The sequence below is a fragment of the Eschscholzia californica genome, unplaced genomic scaffold, assembly GCF_041429995.1.
Source record: "Eschscholzia californica isolate CP2 unplaced genomic scaffold, dmEscCali1.0.p SCAF_3, whole genome shotgun sequence".
NCBI lineage: Eukaryota > Viridiplantae > Streptophyta > Magnoliopsida > Ranunculales > Papaveraceae > Eschscholzia > Eschscholzia californica.
The window spans coordinates 23,776,642-23,799,443 of NW_028238420.1; the positions used below are offsets into that span (position 1 = coordinate 23,776,642).

Below are 22,802 nucleotides of genomic sequence, written 5' to 3' on the forward strand. Positions count from 1 at the left end.
AAATAAGTTGAAAAGAAAGAGGGTTTGACTTGGGTCGATTCATCTTCCTGGTGTGATATTTGGGTTTTCTCCTTATAGTTTGATGAAATTAATTAGTGTTAATTGTGTTTATGGTGCAATTTGTGAACATGAAAAGAAACCATTAAAGTTTCCATGATCTAGGGTTGCTTGGAAAGGTTATTTTGTTGCTTCTAATGCAGATTTGATAGTTGAACATCAAATTTGGACTTCAATTCATCCATAAACAAAGAATGAAGCTCTCAATTTCAATAATGGAGGTGTATGCAAGTGAAAATAGTTTTGGGTGAACAATTTGAAGTTGAATGTGGTGAGTTTGAAGAATGACTGAAATTGGGAGAGATGATGAAAGATAAAAATCCAGTTTGAGATGAAATTGTAAAAGTATGAACTGAAAAGTTTAGCTCTGATTATTTCATTATGAAAAAGTATGAACTAAAATAAAAAGAAGAAGAAAGAGGAAATATGAAGAAGAAGCAATTTATTTATATGGGAAGAGTAATTTAGGAAAAGTTACAATCAGATGTTAGAGCCAACTAACGGTTTTATAAAACATGGGTTATTTTTGAATTTACGAGAAATAGAGGGCTAAAAAGGAAGTTGGTCACAAACTAGAGGGTGGAAAATAATTAACTCCACTCTAAATTAAGTAAGAACTTAGGGACTTGTGTAAAAGTTAGAAATTTCTACATATGTATAGATAGAATGACATAACTAATTTGGCCTAAAAAGAAGGCGTTTTCTTGGGTAAACCTTCCATTTCTATGGATATAGAGATGCATGGTTCTTTTCTTCCTCTTCTTCCATTTTGAATGATCTCTTTAGTCTGTCTAGGCGTCCATGGCAGATCATCATCATCAAACTTCGACCACGCCAGACTTCCATAATATCCTTGGCCTAGCTAAAAATGCCTCCAATGTATGCAAAGCTTACAAATCTCTGGTTATGCGTTGGAATCCTGATAAAAAACCAAACTCCCCTAAGATCGAAGTTGAACCCAAGTATAAAACCTTAAACGAAGCTTATGAGGTACCTATATATATCTACTCACACATGGATGCATATTTTGACGGTTTTTGCTTATTATATTCACATGTATCTATCATCTTTGCCTTTCTTCGTTTATACATTCATGAATGCAGTCGTGTTATATATGTAATAACGTAATTGAACTGGTTGAATTGCGACACAAAAATGCTAGTTGGTCTGACTTTTGGAGCCATCAGCGGCCCGAATGGTGACGCGACCGGCTCCAACTGATCAACCCATGTGGAGAGTGAAATGGGGTAATCAATGGGAGCCGGCCACGTCACATCGGGCTGTGGTCAGCTCCAAAAGTCGGGCCCGAAAAGCACTCCTGATTCTGATAAATTTTTAATTTTTATTGTTGTGTTAATTTTGGTAAATATTGAGATAGGTCAACCCAACATCTGAGGCTGCTTACAGAGGTAGGAATTTAGATTGGATCCCGCTAGCAGTAATTTTTTTTCTTTTCTTTTGAAACAGTAAGATTCCTATTCTGGTCTCTCTGCAGAGAGAGATGCACCTTATCACCAAAATAACTAATTGAATCATAATATATCTACATATTAATTCTTGATCTTGTAAAGTTATGAATAGAGTATCATATTTTTCATTAAATTTAGGCTCTTAAAGACAAGAAACAGATGGATGGGAATATAAATGGTGTTTATCAGGATTTTACGATAGAGAACAGTGTTGGAGGAGCTGGATCAAGATTAGGGGATGATCCGACAACTCCTAAAGATGCTTATTTCTCGAAAAGTCGGAGTAGGCCTTCAACTACTCCTACTTCTCTATCGAAGAGTTCGAGCCGAAGAAGCCACACCCCAACACCAAGTAGTGGTCGCGGCTCTCTCTTGAAAAGTTTGAGCAGGAGGAGCACCACCCCTACACCGAGCAGTACTCGCCCCGACACCTTATCAAAGAGTGTCAGTCGGCGGAGCACCACCCCTATAATGTTTTCTTGTTCAACTATCAAAGCAAAACTTCCACCCGTTGAGAAAACACTCGAATGCACGCTCGAAGAACTATGCCATGGGTGTGTAAAGAACATTAAGGTCACAAGAGATGTCCTAAACGAAAACGGGTCAGTACATTGAATTAATTTCTACCCATTTTTCTATTCATCTTTTTATAGTGCTTTGCTTTAGATGAATATGGTCTGAGAAACCAAAATGTTGTTATGATTTCTTGAAGGATGATAGTTGAAGAAGAGGAGTTGCTAAAAATAAAGGTAAAGCCGGGATGGAAGAAAGGTACGAAAATTACATTTGATGGAATAGGAAATGAGAGACCGGGGACTGTACCAGCGGATGTTATACTATTGATTGATGAAAAACGACACCCATTGTTTAAGAGGGAAGGAGATGATTTGATTTTAGCAATTGAGATAAGCTTAGTTAAGGCTCTTACTGGTTGCACGCTTTCAATACCTCTCTTGGGTGGGGATAAGATGAATTTATCTTTCAATGATATAATATACCCCGGTTACCAAAAAATCATTCAAGGCCAAGGAATGCCATCAACCAAAGATCATACAAGGAGAGGAGACCTCCGCATCAAATTCCATATTGTTTTTCCTACTAATTTAACCGATGAACAACGTGTCGATATTCTTACCCTTCTTAACAGTTCCTCTTGATTCACCCAAGTGTTTGTTTAGTTGGACTATCCGTCCTCTCATCTTCTTTCTATCATTTCCAGCATCAAATCTTGCATAAATGTATCATATTTTTTTACAAGGTATAATTTTATAGGCATTAGTATGATATACATTTTTAGCTTTTCTCCTCATGTTGTACCCCTTGTTCTTTAACTATGTCCTTGAATCGTATTGTTACTACTAAAATCAGAATCTAGAAATGTGTTAAAAGATCTAGAAGTTGATTATAATAAATCAGTTTTGAGCTTATATACTCAGGATTATGTAAATATTAGCTTTCTTAGATGAAATCTACAACAGAGTCCAAACTAAAAGAACCTTCATTTTTCTTTATAGTCATGGGAAGGGGTTAGAGTCAAGAAGCCTATATATGTCTGTCATAAAAGATTCATCTTTTGAATCAAATTCATAATGTTATAATGGTTTAGGGTAATGTAGTTGTGTACATTTACAAGAAGCCAACATCGCTTGTCATAAAAGATTCATCTATTGAATCAAATTAATACTGTTATAGTTTGTAACAAAATATTCATCTCTTGAATCAAATTCGTACTGTTATAAACTTATAATGGTTTAGTGTAGTGTAGTCGTCTACATTTCCAACTCGACGCGGAGCCAGGATGTTGTTCTAGACATGGTTGGGCGGTTGACTTAAAAAAAATTTCATATGAATTTTTTATCCAGAAGGTATTAGTGCGTGCGACCTAAGATGAAATTTTCTGTTCAATTACAAAATTTCTTCATACTTGTGCCATTTCATAATAAAACAAATTCTCTCATAAAAAAAAAATAATAAAACAAATTATTTTTCTACCACTAGACATGTCTAAAATTTGAGACGCGATTCTTTTTTGTATTTAGATTTTTGACATATCACGCTAAATTTGTCGAGAAGAGGTAGGGGAGAGGCCCATGGTGATGGTTGAAGTTGTCACAGAAAGAGAAAGAAAATAAAGAACAAGAGGAAAGGGAAAAAGAAAAGGGAAAAGCAAGATTGGAGGGTCAGTCGACAATTGCTGACGACTGGCTTGTCGACTGGTGACACATTAGTAAGTAATAACCAAACTATGAAGTGAAGGATAGATAAACAAATAAGATATAACTAAAAGCGAGAGTATAATTAGAAAAACAAAACAAATTTTGAGGGCTTAAAATAGTTCAAACACAATTATATACATAAACGATAAGATAAGTGGTTATTGGAGGTCCAAAAAGAATCCAACGTTCACCAAAGGTAAGTTTTAAAGACCCATAAGTGTTAGAGGCGCCTCCTTCCCACAGGAGGCGCCTTTAACTATTATAAGAAGCGTCTCTAAAACTCCCCTTCCTTTAAAATAAAAAGGTTGGAAAACTCAAGGATATACAAAGCCCAGACCATTATTACAACCAACTAGGCTAACACCTAACTATGTTTATACTTTGAAAAAATGCTCTCTCCCTCTCTCTAAGTTTCTAAAGGAAAAACCGCTTTGGATTTCGTCGATTTCCTCCGGCAAAGGGTCCTCCCTTCGTCGGAACCTTTATGTTTTCTTTTATAGCATCTCCCTCTCCTCTCTCTCCGCTCTCTCTCTCTCTTTTACAATTAAACCGTTTCGTGGTGGTGGTGGTCGTGGTGCGAATGGGGTGTATGGTAAGATTATGTGGTGTTTTGTGTTGGTGGTGTGTTGGCGGTGTGGTTTCTGCGGTGGAGTTCAGTAATGGTGATGGTGGGGGTGGTGTGGTAGTGGTGCGACTGGATTTCTGGGCATAATTTGCTGGTTTACGAGAAGGTGATGTGGTGGTGGCGTGGGTTCTGTGGGGCGTTTAGTGATAGTGGTAGTGGTGGTGGTGGTGGTGGTGTGGTGGTGAAGAATGGGATTGTGATTAATGGTGGTGGTGGGTTCATGGTGTATTGTGGTGATGGTGGGGGTATGCTTTGTGGTATGAGACGATGGTGGTTTGTGGATGGCACAGGGTGGCTTCTTCCGGGATAATGGGTGCTCGGAGTGACAGCGGTTTTCTGTGGTGGCGGCGGTTTTCCGGTGATGGTGGTGGTTTTCCGGTGATGGAGGCAGTTTTCTGGTGACGGAAGCGGTTTTCCGGTGACGACGGCGGTTTTCCGGTGATGGCAAAGGTGGTTATTTTAGTATTCGTATAGTAATTTTGTCGACCTTTAGGGTCTTTTCATTCTCGATCTTTAGGATCTTTTCATCTTTCGACCTTTAGGGTCATTTTATCGAGTCGGTGTCTAGTCAATTTCTTTCTCTTTATGAGGTACTTTACATTTAAATGTATATATGTTAACTCTCATGACGTTTTCAGAGGAGAGAAATAACAATTATCATCCATGTAACATTATGATTTAATCACTTATGAATGAAAATGGTTTCGCGTGGTTTAAAAAAAAAACTATGTTTATACTTGGTTCCAGAAATATGTGAACTAACCCAGGCTATAAGCTGGGTCTGTCTTCACCTAGTAACGCCTAGGATTGGGAAAAAGGTCTGCAAGCACGTGATCGGAAGGTGTCCACCCAAACCACAAGACATCCGCAGGAAAATTACCTGGCCCGTTGAGGCGGGCTCTAATGGGCGGGACTCGAAAATAGCCCTTCACCTGACATCCGACTCGATAGACCCAGCCCACAAGATCTCGCGACCACCAACCCAATATCTCGCCTTGTAGGAACCGCATGCCAAAGTAAATAAACTCAATGGCTGAGATTATATTATCTTTTAGAGAAAATCTCAACCATTTGTTAAAAATCTCACTCGTACATTCACCACCATATATAGCTTCTTTCTCCATTAGTATTTCATTATCTATTGTCCCTTATTCCTCTCAGTCTCTCACACATCCCCTATTCCAATTTTTCTACATACTAGAGATTCCTTAATACATCGTTCTCCGCCATTTTTATAGTTATTCTGGTTAACCTTCTATGTTCTCCGTCGCCATTTTTATTCATCTTTATTTATTTCTTTCACTATCTTTTTCTTGTAAAAATCATATATTATAAAAAAAAAATTGATTTAAAAATTGGGAGTTTTGGCCAAAACTCCCTAAGAAATTATGACTTTAGTTAAAAAGGATTCATCAAAGTTTTTTAGGCTTCACCTCCCTGATGGCAATTATGTAATTTTCAATTTCAGTAAAAAGACTAACCTAACCCTAGTCTGAGAAAATATCTTGCAAACACCTTGCACTGCCTTGCAAACACCTTGCAGAGCCTTGCAAACACCTTGCATGATTTTTGCAAACACCTTAGATAGCCTTGCAAACAAATTGCAGAGCCTTGCGAACACCTTGCAGAGCCTTGCAAAAACTTTGCAGAGCCTTGCGAATACCTTGCATAACTTTTGCAAATACCTTGCACAACCTTGCGAACACCTTGCAGAGCCTTGCAAAGCTTTGCACATACCTTGCAGAGCCTTGCAAACACCTTGCAGAGCCTTGCAAACACCTTGCAATGCCATGCAAATGGTTTGCAAATTAGTTTTTGAATTGATTTAACATGAAATTTATTACAAATTATTATATATTGTCTAATAGAATGTTGTATCGAAAAACTAGCTAAAACCCCTACAAATTCATAATAGTCATTTTATAAGCTCTAGCGCCCATCATTTTACATTTCTTTGAAAAACTTCCAAAGCTTTCATGAAATTCTCAATTTGAACATAAATACCAATCATGATTATCCAAGAAAAAATATTTCTCACATGCATTTCAACTAACAACTTTATTGCTATTTCAATCAACCTAAGTCTTGTATAACCAACTAACGTTGCATTCCAAGCAACAACATCTCTTTCAAGAATTTTATCAAACACATTGCTTGCATCAACTATACTTTCACAACTTCCATATAAACCCAACAAATAAGTTTGAACATAAACATCAAAACTAACAAATTGTCATCCATCATTCATAACTCAATGAAAATAAAGCAATGAAGAAGTTGGATTACACCTTGAAACACTATCAAATTCTCCTTCCATTGAAAGTATATAAAACTTTCTCTCTCTAGAATTTAGAACCAAAAACTAAATCAAACCCCTTAAAAGCCTCTTCAAACAACAAGCAAATAGATTAAATCACCAAATCCTAAAAACCTCAACCTATCTTATAGCCAAAATCGATTCAAACCCCAGAAATTCTAATCGGCATCGACAATCCAACTCGGTTCGTTCATGAGAAAAACTCAAGTTCCTAATTTATTAGTTAGATTATTACAAGGTATTTCTAATTGAATGAAGGGTATTTTTGACTCTTAAAAAGTTGGTGCTTTTAAAAATGTCCTTCAAGCCTATTTTTATAACTTACTTGGGGCCTAGCTAGTTAAAAAGATGGGTTGTGTTTTTAACAAAAAAATACAAGAAATTGGGCCTCCGACCCAATTTCCTGTTAAAAATTTATGTCTTCATCTATGGATATGTTCATATCATTAAGAGATATGTTCACTTACACAGGAGATTTGTGCATCTATAGATTGATTCATTTCAAGAACATGTATTTAGTCAATGTAGTAAAACAAACCTTTTGTAAACCTTGAATCTAACTGGAAAAAAAACAAATCTAATGAATCTTGATTAACTCAAGTTTGAAAACAAAACTAAAATACTTTTTTGACTCTTTGCCCGAAGCCCGATGACGCGATACCCGACTTGCCCGATTTATTTGGCGAGCTCAGGCGGGCTACGGGCATTAGGAAATCAAGTTCGTCCATCAATCTTAACCGTCATAAAGGAAAAAGGCCCGATCAACCCGAGTCAGAAGGAAAACTACCTGCGGGTGCCCGAGCCAGACCGGTTCCTACCTATAGTTCCGCCTAGGTTTAGAACAATTACACACATTCACAATGTACAAATGGATTTCGTGCAATTAAATACTGCATTTATGCATGCATTAAAAGTCGGTATCATACATTTATAAGATTATCTACGAAGATAAACCTGGTCAGAATCTACAAGAGTTATATGTTGAAGAGACAAGAAAGAAAGTCCAGAATAATATTTAGGAAAACTGGATTAGAATTTAGATTGTAACTAGGTATAACCCGTGCCTTCGGCATGTCAAAATTTGTTGCACCTGATGCATCCGAAAGGTTTCACTCCCAAGCAGAGGTATCAAGTAATAACCAGGCAAAGCCGGGGTCGATCCACAGGGATAAGAAGGTAACTCTGATATTGAATGGTATTATCCACCGATCTAGATGTTACTTGTTAACTTAGACTAAAACGGAAAAGAACAAAGATAAAGAAGGGTTTTTGTTATCGAAAAAGCAACAAAAGAAGAAAACTAGTAATACTAAACTAAATAATCTAAGTAAACGAGCGAGAGAGATTTGAGAGGAGAGTCGGAGGACAACAAGTGAGACAGGTGTCGAAGTCCGGAATCCGTAATGATAAACCTACAACTACGTGTCGTCCGAGCTAGCGTCGAAGTACAATCGAATTTCAACTCCTATGGTTGATGTCTCTAAGAACTACGTATATCTGGAGATCATACGTAGTCAAACAAACATCCTAATCGGTTGAACCCGAGTCATCGAAGGTATTGTCTAGTCATCTAAATATGTGAAGTGCATGACAAGACACATGAAATTATGACTTAGACTACAATCAATATCGAAGACTTCGCTTCATCTATTAACCATGTGAGGTGCATGACAAAACACATGAAAATATGATCGATCCGATAATCGAGTTAATTGAACATCAATCTATAATCAAAATATTAAATCATATCAAACATAATCACAGAAATCATCACAACTTCATCCCATAATTGACACACTAAAGTTAACTAAACATGGTGAATGAATAATAAATTACAAGAAGATGATGAGGAAACCTCATTTTCCGATGCACTAGATCCCCCTTAGAAAAAATCAGGGTTCCCCATTGCAATCAGTTATCTCCTTCCTCAAAATCACAAATCCACCATTAAAGCTTAACCCTAGCTTTGTGTCTCTACAATTTTTATCCCAGAATCAAATCAAATACCAAGAGCACATAGACAATGATGAGGGGGGTAAGAACCCATAGTTTCCGGCCAAGATTATGGCAGGAAAACCCTTGAAGAACTCGGCCAAATATGAAGGATTCTGGCCAAAAGTCCTTGAAGACCCGGCTTATGCTTGCTGCCCCGTGTGTGCCCCTTGAAGAATCGTTCTTGCCCGTGTTGGTGTTGTTTGTGTTAGGTTATGACGGTGTCTACTAATATCGTATAAGTGGAATCCCAGACATCTAATGTCTTGATATTAGTATTGGTCCCATGATCATCATGCATAAACTAATATTTAACTAATAGGAGATAGTAGATTACCTTAATCGTTATTTCCCTCGAACTATTCCAATAGATTAAAGAAGACCAAGAGCTCCAATCGTCGCTCCTCTACTTAGGACACCGAACGGTGTATTAATCTTCCTCCTTGAGAGCTTGCTAGCACTCCAATGGTGGTTTGATAATAAGAAGACCTTATTCTTGCTTGACTAGAAGATAGCTTGAGAATTAGCTCACTTTCTCCTCTCTACTTGATGTGGTAGAGTAAGAAAGCTTAAGGAGAAATTCCACACCTTATTCAATGCCCCAAGAGTATTTATATAGAACCCTAATAAGAATCCACCTCCAATTAGGTTTCCTAAAAGACCCTTTAGAATAAGATTTAGAGAAATTATCGAAAATAGCAACTAGTTGATATTTTCTCAATTCCCTAAGGAGATAACATCAAAACCCAGACAAAATTGGCAGAATTGATGTTCATAACATAAGGAAACGTCCCTAAAAAAATCAGCCCAATCCGAGTCCTAAAAGTGCCCGAATCGGTCTATGCCCAAAACCCCGTTTTTGGCCTTTTTGTACTATCTTTGGCCAAATTCTATTTAGGCATGTGAGATATGTTTATGGGATATTCCCAATGTTATATCACACTCCCACTAGTCATATCATCCGATTAAATACCCATTCTTATGTGTAACCCGATGTAGGATCCGGTCGAAGTTAGCCGCGAATTACTTCGTAATTCGACAATCGTAGTTGGTTCCTAGCATAAACTCTACGACCCCTAAATCAATCGAACTTGATGATCTTCTTCATCAATTGTCCTAGCCGAAAAATTGCTCGCATTGCAATCCTGGTCAACGGACATCTCCTTCAACTCCTTCAGTTTGGCGTCCCGAGCTATGGTGGAAGATCCCGAGCTGAAACGAGTTGGTGTCCCGAGCTTAACCCTAGCTTTGTGTCTCTAAGATTTTTAACCCAAAATCAAATCAATCACCAAGAGTCGATAGACAATGATGAGGGGAGTAAGAACCCATGGTTTCCGGCCAAGATTATTGCAGGAAAACCCTTGAAGAACTCGGCCAAAGATGAAGGATTCTGGCCAAAAGTCCTTGAAGACCCGGCCTATGCTAGCTGCCCTGCGTGTACCCCTTAAAGAATCATGCTTGCTCGTGTTGGTGCAGTTGCTCACAGCAGCTCGAGACACTGTTGTGTCGGCTTTGCTTTGGCTGGCCTAGTGCGCTGTCCGCCAAAGCTTGGTCTGCTCCTCCTTCAAGCTCTTTCTTCTCTTTCAAACCCTCAAGAACTCTAGCCTTCAAATTATTTTTCTAACTCCAAGAGTAGACGTAGAAGATGTCTCCCAAAAAGACTTGATATATCTAACTAAAATCCTTGACTTGACTTCCTCTTTAGACCATTTTGACTTGGACCACAAAAGGGGTGCCCATAAATTCTCTTTTTGTCATTTTTCTTCGGGCTCTAGGCTTTGGGTTTGGACTATGGCTTTCATTTAAAACCCAAGGGGTGCCTTCATCATATGTCTCTACATTTAAGATCTCTTGAAGGGGCCGAAATGTACATCGACTTCTTTCCTGGATAACTTGCTCGTCCGAACTCCGATTCGACTTCTGTTATCGCTGTCGAGTTCACCATGGACTCCACTTGTCATTCGAACACTGATTTTGACCAAAATGACCAAAGTAACCCTAGTACATAATGACCAAAGAACCCTTGAGCTATCGATTTGGCCGCATGAGATGAAAAGTGATAATTTGCTCTTTTTATTCCGACTTACGTGTCCAGCTCCATGTAAGTCACCTAACAAGAAAAATAAATAATTATTAGAAATAACACCCGAAACTGACTAATTAGTCTAAGTTAGGCGCTTTAAATATGACATTTTCATGTCACATCAGCACCTTACCCTAAGCATCTCATGAAGATACCTATTTTCTCTACCAAAATGAAAAATGGGGCCTCGTTTCAAGTTTAGTTCGCTTGACATTTCAATGGTTTGTGTCTCACTCTCACTGTATTCATGGTTACTCATATTGCCCAGTGTGGAGGGTAGAAAATCACATAATTAACAGAAGTTTGATTGGTGGGCCACAAACAACTTGGGCTTTAAACCTCCAGATGGACCTTTAGACAGACAAAGTGCAAGTTGAATCGTGGGATAGTACCAGCCAAAGAGGTTTCAACGGTCAAGTCAGCAAACTATAAATAAAGTAAATAAATGGAATGTTGAGGGTAACCCTGTGTTGTATCCTCGGAGGGTGTCTTGGCTCGTATAGTGGCTAGAGCTTCGACTCTACGGGATAGTTTGTCAGGGTATTTTCCTAGAGCAGGTTGAAAGGTCGACTCAATCAGAGGTTCTAACAGAGCTTCAGTGGTGTTGGAGGTTGAAGGTAAGATAACGTCGTCTGGAATATTTTGCTAACAGATAATAAGTGGCAGAAAGGATATTAGATCGGTAGAGTGATTAAGAAGATATTTGAGTCGTCTAGTTCTAGCTGACACTTGATATTCTTTTGAGTCTGAGTCCCCTTATATTTATATGTGACTAATAGACTCGTAGAGTTTATCCGATCCGAAAAATTTTGGGGTTGAGGGGGCCTTGAACCCTAAGGGAGAATCATCTGAATGGTTGATCTATCACCTAGAGAAACTTGACTGTAAAATTGCGCCGCCTCAACTTTAAACCCCTCGTAACCTGAGATGATCTAAGGTCTTTGAGGTGACCTGGGGTCTTCGAGTGACCTAGTCAAGGTATACGTGGCGAGATCTTCAGAGTTTAAGTTAGCTCAGTAACTAGTAGGCTCGGTTGAGGGCAACCAAGGGGTACTTGGAGTATTATCACTTTTGAACGATGATTGTTTCTTTAGATGGACGTTCAAATGGGCTCGAAGCCATTAGATTTCCAGCGGGTTGGATTTCATGTTGGAGAGTGTCCAACCAATAGGAGAGTTGGTCGGGCCCGAGTGATACTTGTGCATAGTAGGCTGGGCCCAGATGGTGCTTAGGGGGTGTGGAACTAATACGAATTTTGGCCGTTACAATTTATTCCCTACTCCAAGTTAGTGCGTTGCTCACTTAGAGAGTGGGTTTTGTAGTGTCGAGGTTTAGTTTCATACTAGTACCACAGTTTGTCTAAGTCCAACCTTTATTACGTCGACCTAGAAATCTTGATAGTTCGCCAAATAATTCAAAACCGTTGTTTGGGTATTTAAACTGAGAAGTCGTAAATATCTTTGTCGACCTAGGGAAAATATCCAAAAGTCGGTTGGAGAAAATCCTCTTCAAGACTGCCCAAAAGTCTAGAGAATCCTTTTCAAGACTGCCCAAAAGTCGTTTGGAGAAAATCCCTCCCAATTGCCTTTAGAAGGTTTGGAGGAAAAACCCCTCCAAACCGCCCAAAGGCAGTTTGGAGGCAAAAGCCGTAATATAGTTATAAGGTACACTTGCTTACGACAATTTGGATTTTTTTATTATTAACATTTTATATATATATGCTTTTTTTTACCAGAAATTACACGAATTTTTCCCGTTAATGCATGTATCGGAGGACCAATTTTCATTCACTTAGATGGATTTTGCATTAGAGATGCCTAGAGTAATCTAAGTGGACTAATCACCGACTCGTCCTATTCGAGTGGAATGGGGTTATCTTGGTAGCTTTAGACGCTCAACCATTCGCTAGCCTCGAGCGGGTCGTATACTTCATGTTGGTTGTATTTTAGTTGTTTTAGGGACGCACACCGTAGTCTAAGTAAACTTAGTGTCGACTCGCCTTATTGAGCGTAATGAGATCATTTCGTATGGCTAGACGTCGAATCACTTTATAACATGTTAAGATTTTAAGTTAGATGAGGGACCATTCTGATTTCAGACTAAGTCAAAACAGGGGCTAGTACAAATTTAGGGGTATTCTGCAATCCTACCAAATCCACGGACTAAAGTTAAACTTCGGCTGTTATGGGATGACATTAGATGGGATTAAGTTGTTCGATAGTTTTAGTTTGGGGTTAGGGTTCGAACGAACCAAATCGAAAACAGAAAGAATTTTTGGGTAGAAGTTCAAGGTTGCGACTTTAGGCATAAAGAAAAGTGTCAGGAGGATAAAGAGTTTGGTCAACTAGATCTGACTTAAGGGGCATAATCATTTTGAGTCCAAAAATTGAACATTTTGATTTTTCATGTTTCTTATTGGATTTATTTTTTGTGGTGATTCGTCAAATTGTAAGTTGATAATTTGTTCTTTTTCATGGTTCTTATTGGATTTATGGTGAAGAGGGCTATCTTTATACTACTTAGAGAGAGGGAAACTAACCAACACAGTCGAATAGAGAGTGAAATAAAGAGAGTGAGTAAGAGAATGAGATAAAAGAAGAAGTAGCAGTGATGATTAGTGGTCGTGATTGTGATGGTTGATAATCGTTGGTCGGAAATGGTGGTGAAGTTGATGCGAAGCAAAGAAATTTTTGAACTAAAAAATAAATATGCCCCCAAGTCAATGTTGATTGACTAAGTCTTTATTCCCTTAAGACTTTTCTTATGACCCAAAGTCGTCGGCAATTTCAAGTGGGAATGTTTGTTTTGTCGATTTCAAGCTTGAAGATGTGATTTAAGCTAGGTTTTATGGAAGTTTTAATAAGAACGATTACTTTCTCTCTCTAGGTGATCATGGTGGGTTTAATTAACTAGTTTTAATGGAGGTTTATGCTTGCATGTGTAGGGTAAGTTTTGCAAATCCTTGAGATACATTATAGGTTCATGGATTGTAAGGTTGGATGTTTAGGAAATTGGGGATTGTTATAATTTCATGTAATTCCAGGGTTTGGATATTTGAAAAATAAGTAAATTGGCATTTAAGAAATGTTATAGAAGTTAATATGGTTAGACTGTCGACCGAACGAAGATTTCATAGGACTGCACAATACAGTCTGTTGTCAAGCATTTCTGTATTATTTGAGTATCCGGATGAAGTCATATAAGTAGAGGTAAGTTGTAGCTTGGGATGTTAGCTTTCTAAATTGATATGGAACATGTCATTTGAGTTCGTACGAGAAAGTTATGGATGTTATAGTATGCAGCACGCTGTTACACAAATTGGAGTACTGTTGTACTGTTTTTCGAGTTTAAGAAGTCAAAGGAAGTGTTAGAAGCTCTTTAAGTCGTAATAACATTTGTTTTTTGTTTAGAGAGGCATCTGAAAAAGTATAGTAATAGCCGTTTGGACTTTGGATGAGAGATTTGTGACAATTTAAGTGTGCAACGCGTTGTTAGGAGAAAACTGATGCACCGTTGTACGTTCTTCTTCCATTGTGAGGATTGTGCTTTGAAAATTTGGCCGAGATATCAAGTAATGAAATGTTAGAAATGCATTGGGAATATGGTATTATAAAAACGGAGCTAAATGGTGACTGGTTTGAATCTATGACAAAAAAAAGTCACACGTGGGTTCTTCCGAGGTTAAGCGAGTTCGATTTGGGGTTATGAGTGTTTTAGGGTTTTTATTCTTTTGATTAATTCGTTATTCTATTTCAAACGCTTGTTGGAATATTCAACATTTATGTGTATTGTGTTTGATCTTGTAAGAGATTGAGCCGAAACAAGTGTAAAGCGAGTTGCTCGAGGCAAAGTGAAGGACGAATTCCTAAATCGCTAGGTAGGGGAGCTCTTTTGTTTTTCTTTTATATTATTATCTAGATTCATGCTAGGATTAGGAGACATTCATGTATCACTATGTGTAGATGGATAGATGATCATATTGGTTGATTTATACAAGTGATTTGAGTGAAGTTTATAACGCTAATTTTGCCTATTTCAGTAAAGGTGTTATGATGAAATTTGTATTGTTGATTAGGTTATTGATGATTATTGATGATTTAGACTCTGAGTTCAATGAAACTTTTATCGTGAACTTTTCTTACTGATGTGATGGTGTTATACATGCAAAATGTCGCATAAATGATTTTCCCAGAAATGGTTTTTGAAACGGATCGTAATAATCGATGTTTTGAGAACATAAAGGATTTGTATGATGTATGTGACTAGTGAAGTAAACTGAGATGAGTCATGAGGGCCTTGGAAGTTGTAGTGGTCCACTCTCTGGCCAGGATTCTCATGTTAGGTTGGACACTCAGGGCTCAGGGATTTGCTACCTCTGACCGCTCGACTGGCATTTATGTCTATTTTGTTCTTACCCTTGTGGCTCAAGCGTTGTACACCTCGGACCGCCCGCCTAGTTTGGTGATTGGGATCCCTCTGCACGTTTTGATATGACTCTTTGTTGTGCCACTTCTGTGTGTGCTAAGATAAGTAATGTATTAAAAAGTCATATCTCAGTCGAAGGCGTACCAGGCGAGTTCTAAATCCGCTGAGATGGTGGGTAAAGGATGTTCTTACAAGAAAAAGGTATTATTCTGCTTTTGATATGTTAAATACTTTTTCAACACAAGACAAAGTAGTTTCATGTTAGTGTATCGATGAGAATAGGCTTTTCGGCCGAAGACGAATACTTGTGGGACGTGACTATTCGATTCGGTGAAGCTAAAATGTATCTAGTTAAGCTAGGCGTATATATTTATCATGAGGTTAGCTTTTCAATGATTGTTGAGTCGCCTAGTAAGCGAGTAGCTTCCCTACCTAGGGGTAAGACACTTTCTTGAGAGAATGCTAGCACCTTGGTTAGTGATGGTATGGGACGGTACTAGCCAAAGTACTATAGAGTTTTCTGGTTAATTCTCCATTGATTGAGAGCATACCATGGGTGGACAGTTAAGTTTGCTATTGTATGCTAGTATTAGGATTGATATATATATATTTATATGTGTGCATGTTTTACTTGCAAAAAGGTTATTATCATAGTTCTGTGTTGGGACTCCTCTACCAGTTTAACTCGTGTCCGTGAGTTACTGACTCCCTACCGGTTCTTCGTGTGCATGTACTTCTTTAGTAGTTTGGTTATCGTTGTGAGACAACTGAGGGTCGTGGTCCGTAGAGGGTGTGAGGTGGCTTCACAGTTGTCTTATTTGATTTCTTTTGTTTTGTTTTCATTATATTTGACATTATATGTTTCACAACAATACAAAGAACTAATATGTATATATAACTATTGCATAGTTCTTGCATAGATTGGTGAACTAGTGCAGGTTGAGTTAGTAGGTTGGTGGTTCGAGTTCCAACCAGAGTTGTTGGTTGTTTTATATTTTCTTTAGCTTTCGTTGTGTTTAGGATGAATGTGTGTGTATGCGAATGTATAATTTGCATGACAGGTTTAGCAGGTACGACCGGTCTGATTTACAAAGAAGACTCTGCCGAAATTTCGTGTCGTCTATAAATTGCGGGGGCGTGCTCGTGTCTACTTATGGGGCACGGCGCGTCGCACACCTTGTATAGTTATAATTTTCTAACTTTCCTTTGCTATAAGATTTAACAATATTGTCTCGATAGACTTATAGTCGACTCGTTCTATTTCAGTAAAATGAGAATAAATTTAGAGTTTTATAACTTTCTAAATGCAACCATACTTATAATAACTCATATAGGTTAAGATGTAGTTTATAACTATGTTAAGAGCGCACAACATAGTCCAAGTGGGTTAAGTATCAACTCGACCCATTTTAGTGAAATGGAAAAAACAACTAAACTTTTAGACTTCGCAAATGTCACCGCATTCGGGAGGAAAGAGGTCACTTTCGTACCTCTAGGCTCTGAAAATGCAAATAATACTTATTTAGTCGGGTGATTAACATACCTTTTTGTTTGGTGTAGATTGTATCTGAGATTTTTCAAACTCAGAATATCCTCTCTCACTATAAGTAGTAGATCGGTGAGCTGAAGGCAAACTACTCTTGGGGTAACGCATAGGAGATTGAACTTGAGGCTCATGTTCGTGGTCTCGAGAAAGAGATGTCTATGTTAAGAGTTACAAATGACGACTTGAAGGCAAAACATAGCACATGTGAGGCACACAATATTGTTGAGAGAAGGAAATTTGTCGGATTGCGTGCTCGAGCTGAGATGATGGAGGACCACTAGAGAGGGCTCTATAAGGAATGAGATGTAAAAGCGGAGCGCACAACATAGTCCAAGTGGGCTAAGTATCAAATCGATCCATTTGAGTGAAATGGAAATAACAACTAAAGTTTTAGACTTCGCAAATGCAGGCTCATTAGGGTGGAAATAGGTCACTTTCATAGCTCTAGGCTCTGCAAATGCATATTATACTTATTTAGTCGGGTGATTCACATACCTCTTTGTTTGGTGTACATTGTATCTGAGATCTTTCAAGCTCAGAATGTCGTCTCTCACTATAAAGAGTATATCGTTTAGCTGAAGTAAAACTACACCTAGGGTAAGGCAGAGGAAGTCGAACTTGAGGCTCGTGTTCGTGCTCTCGAGAAAGAGATCTCGATGTTGAGACTTATAGATGACGAGTTGAAGGCAAAAATGGCACATGTGAGGCAAACATGTTGAGCTAAGGAAATCTGTTGGATTGCGTGCTCGAGCTGAGATGATGAAGGACCATTAGAAAAGGCTCTATGACGAATGAGATGTAAAAGGATGGTTGGCATTCAACGGGATTAAACAAATGACTAAAACACATGAGTTCAATTATGACACGACCGATGAATCAAATGCTTGACCAGATCTTTAGTGTTTAGTAGGGTTTTTGTTCAGACACATTTTGGGTGCCCTCGACGCAGTTAACATTTTGGATGTCCATGGGGCTTTTACGTTGTTTCATTTTTGAGACATGTTTTGAACACCTTCGAGGCATGTATGACTTCGAACGCCCATGGGCTTTTGTGGTGTTTTATTATTGTTCTAACTGCACTTTATTCATGTTTCTTCAGTAGAAGTGTAGTATTGAACTCTTGAATATTTAAAAAGATGGCAATCTCTTCAATGAAATTCATAATTTAATTTACGTATTTAGAACACGTTAAGTAAGAAAATAATACAAGCAAGGAGTCGAGGTTTGCTATCTCGACTATAGTCGTCTAATTTTGACGGTGTACTGGTTAACCTTTGAGGCCCTTCTGTCATTCAGTGAGTGACCTCTCTAGATAGCATTCTTGAATGCGACCATCTGGAATGGAAAATTTTTGAGGCATCATAGTCGAAGTGCAGACTCAAAAGCCTTGAGGCGTAATTTTTTCAGGTATAGCTCGAGGTTGCATTCTTTCAGGAAGAAAGTGAGGTCTTCAAGTCAGTGTGTTATTTTTATGACTTCGAGTTCTCGAGTTTTCCTTCTTTTAGGTAATACTTGAGGCGTTACTGTTCCTAGGGTTGTGTTTATCTCGAACCTTCCTTAGGTCGGGTGGAGTCTTGGAGATGTGTCGGCCCGCATGAACTACAATGTGTAGGAGGAACCCTCGGAATGGAAAATTGAGGAAGGGACATTAGTGGCACCTTGTGTATTTTGTGGGTCAAATGGGGGTACAAGAAGGTGTGCAGTCTAGTAGTACATACAGGATAGCTCAGCCGGTAGAGCATAGGACTGAAAATCCTCGTGTCACCAATTCAAATCTGGTGCCTTTTAAGCCAGTTGGAACTCGAACATGAACCTTGTTGCTGCGTTGAAGTGATAGTAAGTTGAGGGAATTCGAGCTTGAATTTTAGACACCATTTGTCCCCCTAGCCTAAGTGCAGAAACATAGTTCCTAGACTTAGGTTGATTATCGACCGACTAGCTTAAGCGGATGAGTGAAAGTCATGCTTCTCCTGCTTGTCCATGAGCTTTGGTCGAGCTACACACATGAAAATGATGGTCGATAGCAGCGCCATCGACCTTAGACGCCTAAGTTAGTAATGTTGTATCAGTAAATAAAAGGATAAAAAGCGATGGGTGAAGGCATCCAATACTTCTTGTTATGTATTTGGGAGTTGAGACACACGTTACCTAACCTTGGATGGAGGCTAGGATTGTGGAAGACTTGACATTGTTTTGGCTAGGTCGTGCTCTCAAGGGTTCATTTGATATGACTTACCTTTGATGAAGGTGTAAATGTTTCAAGCCTTTTATTCTAGAAGTTGAATTAACTTTCTAGACAGTTATTGTTTTAGTTAACTAAAGTTGGTGGATAATGGATGTGTTGTTTTTCATCCATGCGTGTGCCCTGATTGGTTTGTTGTCGCTCCGTAATTGAGGGGGAAAGGGAGGCTGATGGCACGCCCATCGACCTCCCAGTACGAAAGTTAATTAGTATTGAGGCAGTGCAGACTTTTAAGGCAGAGTGTAGAAGGTTAGAGATACACATCTGGCGTAACATCCGGTTATCTGGGTCAGGTGCTCTAACCTACAAAAATTTGTGTAAAAGGGTTAGAGTTTATAAATGGTACTCCCTCCGTCCCATTTTGTTTGGTTGTTATTCCTTTTATGGATGTCCCAAAATGTTTGGTCACTTTCCTTTTATATCCATTCATTTAATTATTAAAATGTGAAACTTACAAGACTACCCTTTAGTTTAAATACCATTTAAAAGTTCTAATTGGTTGTACACTTCTACCAATATTGTATTTAATAAAATGTTCTATATTAAATGAGGGTAGTTTAGGGAAAGTCTTTATACTTGTCAACAATAAATACCATTCCTTAATAAGTTGAATTCCCCAAAACTACAAACAAAATGGGACGGAGGGAGTACGACTTTAGATGTGTTTCATTCCAGTTGTTATTGATGTTGAGTCAATCTCTGACTTGTACTTTGTAATCACCTTTCCCTACTACGCTAGTTTATCAAGTAAGGTTCGTCCCAAGTTGGGGCTAATTTTCTAGCCCCAGTTTCTTTATTTTTTTGAAATACCTTCCAAAGGAAGTAGTCACCCACTCTGAAGGTTCGAGCCCTGATATTTTTGTTGTAGTGACAGCTGCCTTCTGTTGGTATCTGCATTTCTAATCACTGCCATGTCTCGTAACTTGTCGATAGTGTCTAAGTTATGTTTGAGTTGCTCTCAGTTCCATTCTTCACTAATCATTTCATATCTAGCTGACATAACTCTTGCTTCGGCTCGTAGAACAACTTCTAAGCCATATGTAAGGGAGAAAGATGTTTCGCCAGTTAGTGTTCGAGTGTTGATTCGGGATGACCAGAGGACTCTAGACAGCTCGACCGCCCATGCTCCTTTAGCCTTTTTTTCAAGGTTTTTATGATAGTTTTTTTAAAGGTTTTGCGTGGCCATTCGATTGGGGGTACCTCTGAGTAGAAAACTGAGTTTGTTTCCTCAATTTTGACAAAGGTCTTGTAAAATAAAACTGATAAATTGAGGCTCGTTGTCTGTGGCAATCTCTTTCAGAACTCTGAACCTGCAAATAATATTTGTCAAGACAAAGTTTTTTACCTCTCGATCTGGAACTTATGGTAGGATTCGGCCTCGATCACTTAGTAAAATAGTCAGTAACGGCTAGCATGTATACCAGTTGCCCTGGAGCTTTTGGTCGTTTGCGTACGATATCGATCCCCCACTCAATGGCGTGGCTGAGAATTTAGGGGCCCGGTGCGAAATTTTAATCGGGGCCCCTTACTTAGAAATCTCTCGTAGCGACCAACAAAAAAATAACATTGGACTACCAACCATTTAGCCTAAATCAGGTTGCCTATAAGAAAAAATAACATTGGGCCTTAAAGTGCCTATAAAGAAAATAATATCAGGTCCATGCTATAAAAAACGTAAAAAAAAGAAAAGAATGGAAATTCCTCAACGGTTTCGAACCCGCGACCTCAATAGTATGAGCCTAGCAACTCACCGGCTGAGCTATCTTGTTTATATGATTTAGAGTGGATTTCCAATTACTATGAATTTATCACTTAATAAATTTTTCAGAAAAGGGGCCGCGAGGGAGAGGGGGGCCCGGTGCCGTCGCACCGCTCGCACCCCCTCACCCACGCCCCTGCCCCCACTTCATGAAAGACCAGGGTGATAAAATGGAGTTTAGGCATTCAGGTGGCAAGCGGGAGGATTGGGCGAATCTTTGACAACTACCTCACCGTTTAGAGAAGTTTGAACCGTCGGGTCTTATGGTTGGCCAGTAATAGCTAGTCGAGGGCTCGGTTGGCCAGGCAGTGAGGTGAGAGAGTGGAGGTCTTGAAAAAATATTGTATCATATGAAAGATGTTCAGTTCAATTGTCTCAATTCTCTTGATAAAAAAAGGGGGATAAACCATCAGGGTCCCGGGCTAAATCGTTCTTAAAGAATATAATAGTGTTCTCAATTTCTTCATTCCAAGGAATGGTTATGAGATATCCTCATAAATATTGGGGTTAGAAGTAGAGGAGATAGGGGAAAATGATCTGAAAATATTTTATGAATGTCATTCATATTGGATGTCCATTTATTTTGCTTATCTCAGAATGGAGACAATCTTATTACTGTGGTGTCCGGATAATGACCAAAGAGTGGAACAAATTAGTGTTTTTGCCCCTCACCTGGAAATGGTTATCTCTCGATTTTTCTTTCCAGATTCTCTCGTCTACAATATAATTCTTCAAGATCCTTAAGCAGATGAGGATATTTATCTAACTGAAAAGGATCTTTTAAATTATTGGTGAGGGTCTTTATATTCGTATCGATGTTACCAGGAATCTCTTTGTTCCAATCCGAGAGCTTATAACTAAGATTTTTCAATTTTCTTTGAATTTCATTGTTAGAGTTAATTTCTTTCATCCAATTATTAGGGCAAAGAATATTGTTTAGGTCTCCGATAATGACCCAAGGATCAGTAATGTTTGTTCCTAGGGTGGAAAAGGTATGCCAGGGTTTTAGCTTCCCTTAAGAGTAGGGTTGGGAAAACGGTCCGAGACCCCGGGGTCCGGCCCAGACCGTTAGAGACCGCTGCCCGTAGCCAACCCGAGCCGGGCTAACCCGGCCCGATGAATCGGGCTTATTGGGCCGGGACTCGGACATAACCTCAAATCCGAGTCCCGACCCGTTATGTCCGTCCGTTACCCGAGTCCGATGTAACCCGCCCGAAGTAACCCGCTCGCTACCCGTTTATATAATGAGCCCTACCTCATATCCTATAAATAGCCTTCTTAAACAAAAAACCTAAACCTATTCCAGTTTACCCTAATCACCCACCGCCTCTCTCTCCACCTCTCTCTCCCAGCCCCTCTCTCTACCAAGTTATTACCAGTAGATAACTATGTATTCTCATCGCTCTCTGATCTTTCATCACCTCCATTATACTACTGTCTCTCGTCTCTCTCCATCCAACAGTAACATCCTTCGAAGTTCGAACTCATATTAGAGAAGTTAATCATTGATTTTATTTATGATTTAATGTTGTTACTTGTTTTTTTGTATTTTATTTTGAAGGTTGTATGTAGATTTTCTCTCTCTCTGCGCCTCTATCTATCTATCTCTTCGCCTATCTCTCTATCTCTACTCCTCTCTCTCTTTTACTTCTCTGTAATCATTTTATTTTTATGGTTTACTATTATGAAGATTTAGGGTTTAATTTATCAGATATGTAATCAGGTAGGTGGTAATCTAGGGTTTAATTTCTTTTTGAAGATTTGTTATTATGGAGATTTAGGGTTTGCTCTAGGGTTTAATAAATCGGATTTGTTAGTATGAAGATTTAGGGTTTAAGATCTTTTTAAATCTTTTCATAGTTTAAGTTTTCCTAAATTTTTAGTTTAGGGTTTCACCCTATGATAATCTAGGGGGTTCATAATGGTAGGGTTTCATAATGGTAATAGAGAGAGGGAGAGAGTATTGCCAAGATTATTACTAGTTTCTTATTGTGGGTTTTGTTTATTTTTTTCATTTCATGGATTCTTAAACAATACTTCTTAATGGACCTGAAAATCTCACACTCATCAC

At 38.6% G+C, this 22,802-nt stretch overlaps 2 protein-coding genes across 3 annotated transcripts in view; one reads left to right on the plus strand and one right to left on the minus strand.

Moving 5' to 3' along the window:
- The window catches only part of LOC147549116 (uncharacterized), a 96,727-nt gene that overhangs the window by 10,998 nt on the left and 62,927 nt on the right, over positions 1–22,802 (minus strand). The window lies entirely within an intron of this gene.
- On the plus strand, positions 740–2,959 carry LOC147549118 (uncharacterized). Of its 2 annotated transcripts, none has more exons than XM_086672476.1 (3): positions 740–1,047; positions 1,665–2,128; positions 2,239–2,959. In XM_086672476.1, exons 1-3 carry the CDS (start codon positions 859–861, stop codon positions 2,681–2,683), a joined length of 1,098 nt encoding a protein of 365 aa, XP_086528602.1. In that variant the 5' UTR covers positions 740–858; the 3' UTR covers positions 2,684–2,959. The 2 variants fall into 2 exon arrangements, with proteins under 2 accessions (XP_086528602.1, XP_086528603.1); XM_086672477.1 differs by having other exon boundaries at positions 1,716–2,128.

Coding starts and splice junctions, on each gene's coding strand:
- LOC147549118 (XM_086672476.1), top strand. CDS start 859: ATGGCAGATCATCATCATCAAACTTCGACCACGCCAGACTTCCATAAT. Junction 1,048..1,664: donor CCTTAAACGAAGCTTATGAG/GTACCTATATAT, acceptor CATTAAATTTAG/GCTCTTAAAGACAAGAAACA. Junction 2,129..2,238: donor GATGTCCTAAACGAAAACGG/GTCAGTACATTG, acceptor GATTTCTTGAAG/GATGATAGTTGAAGAAGAGG.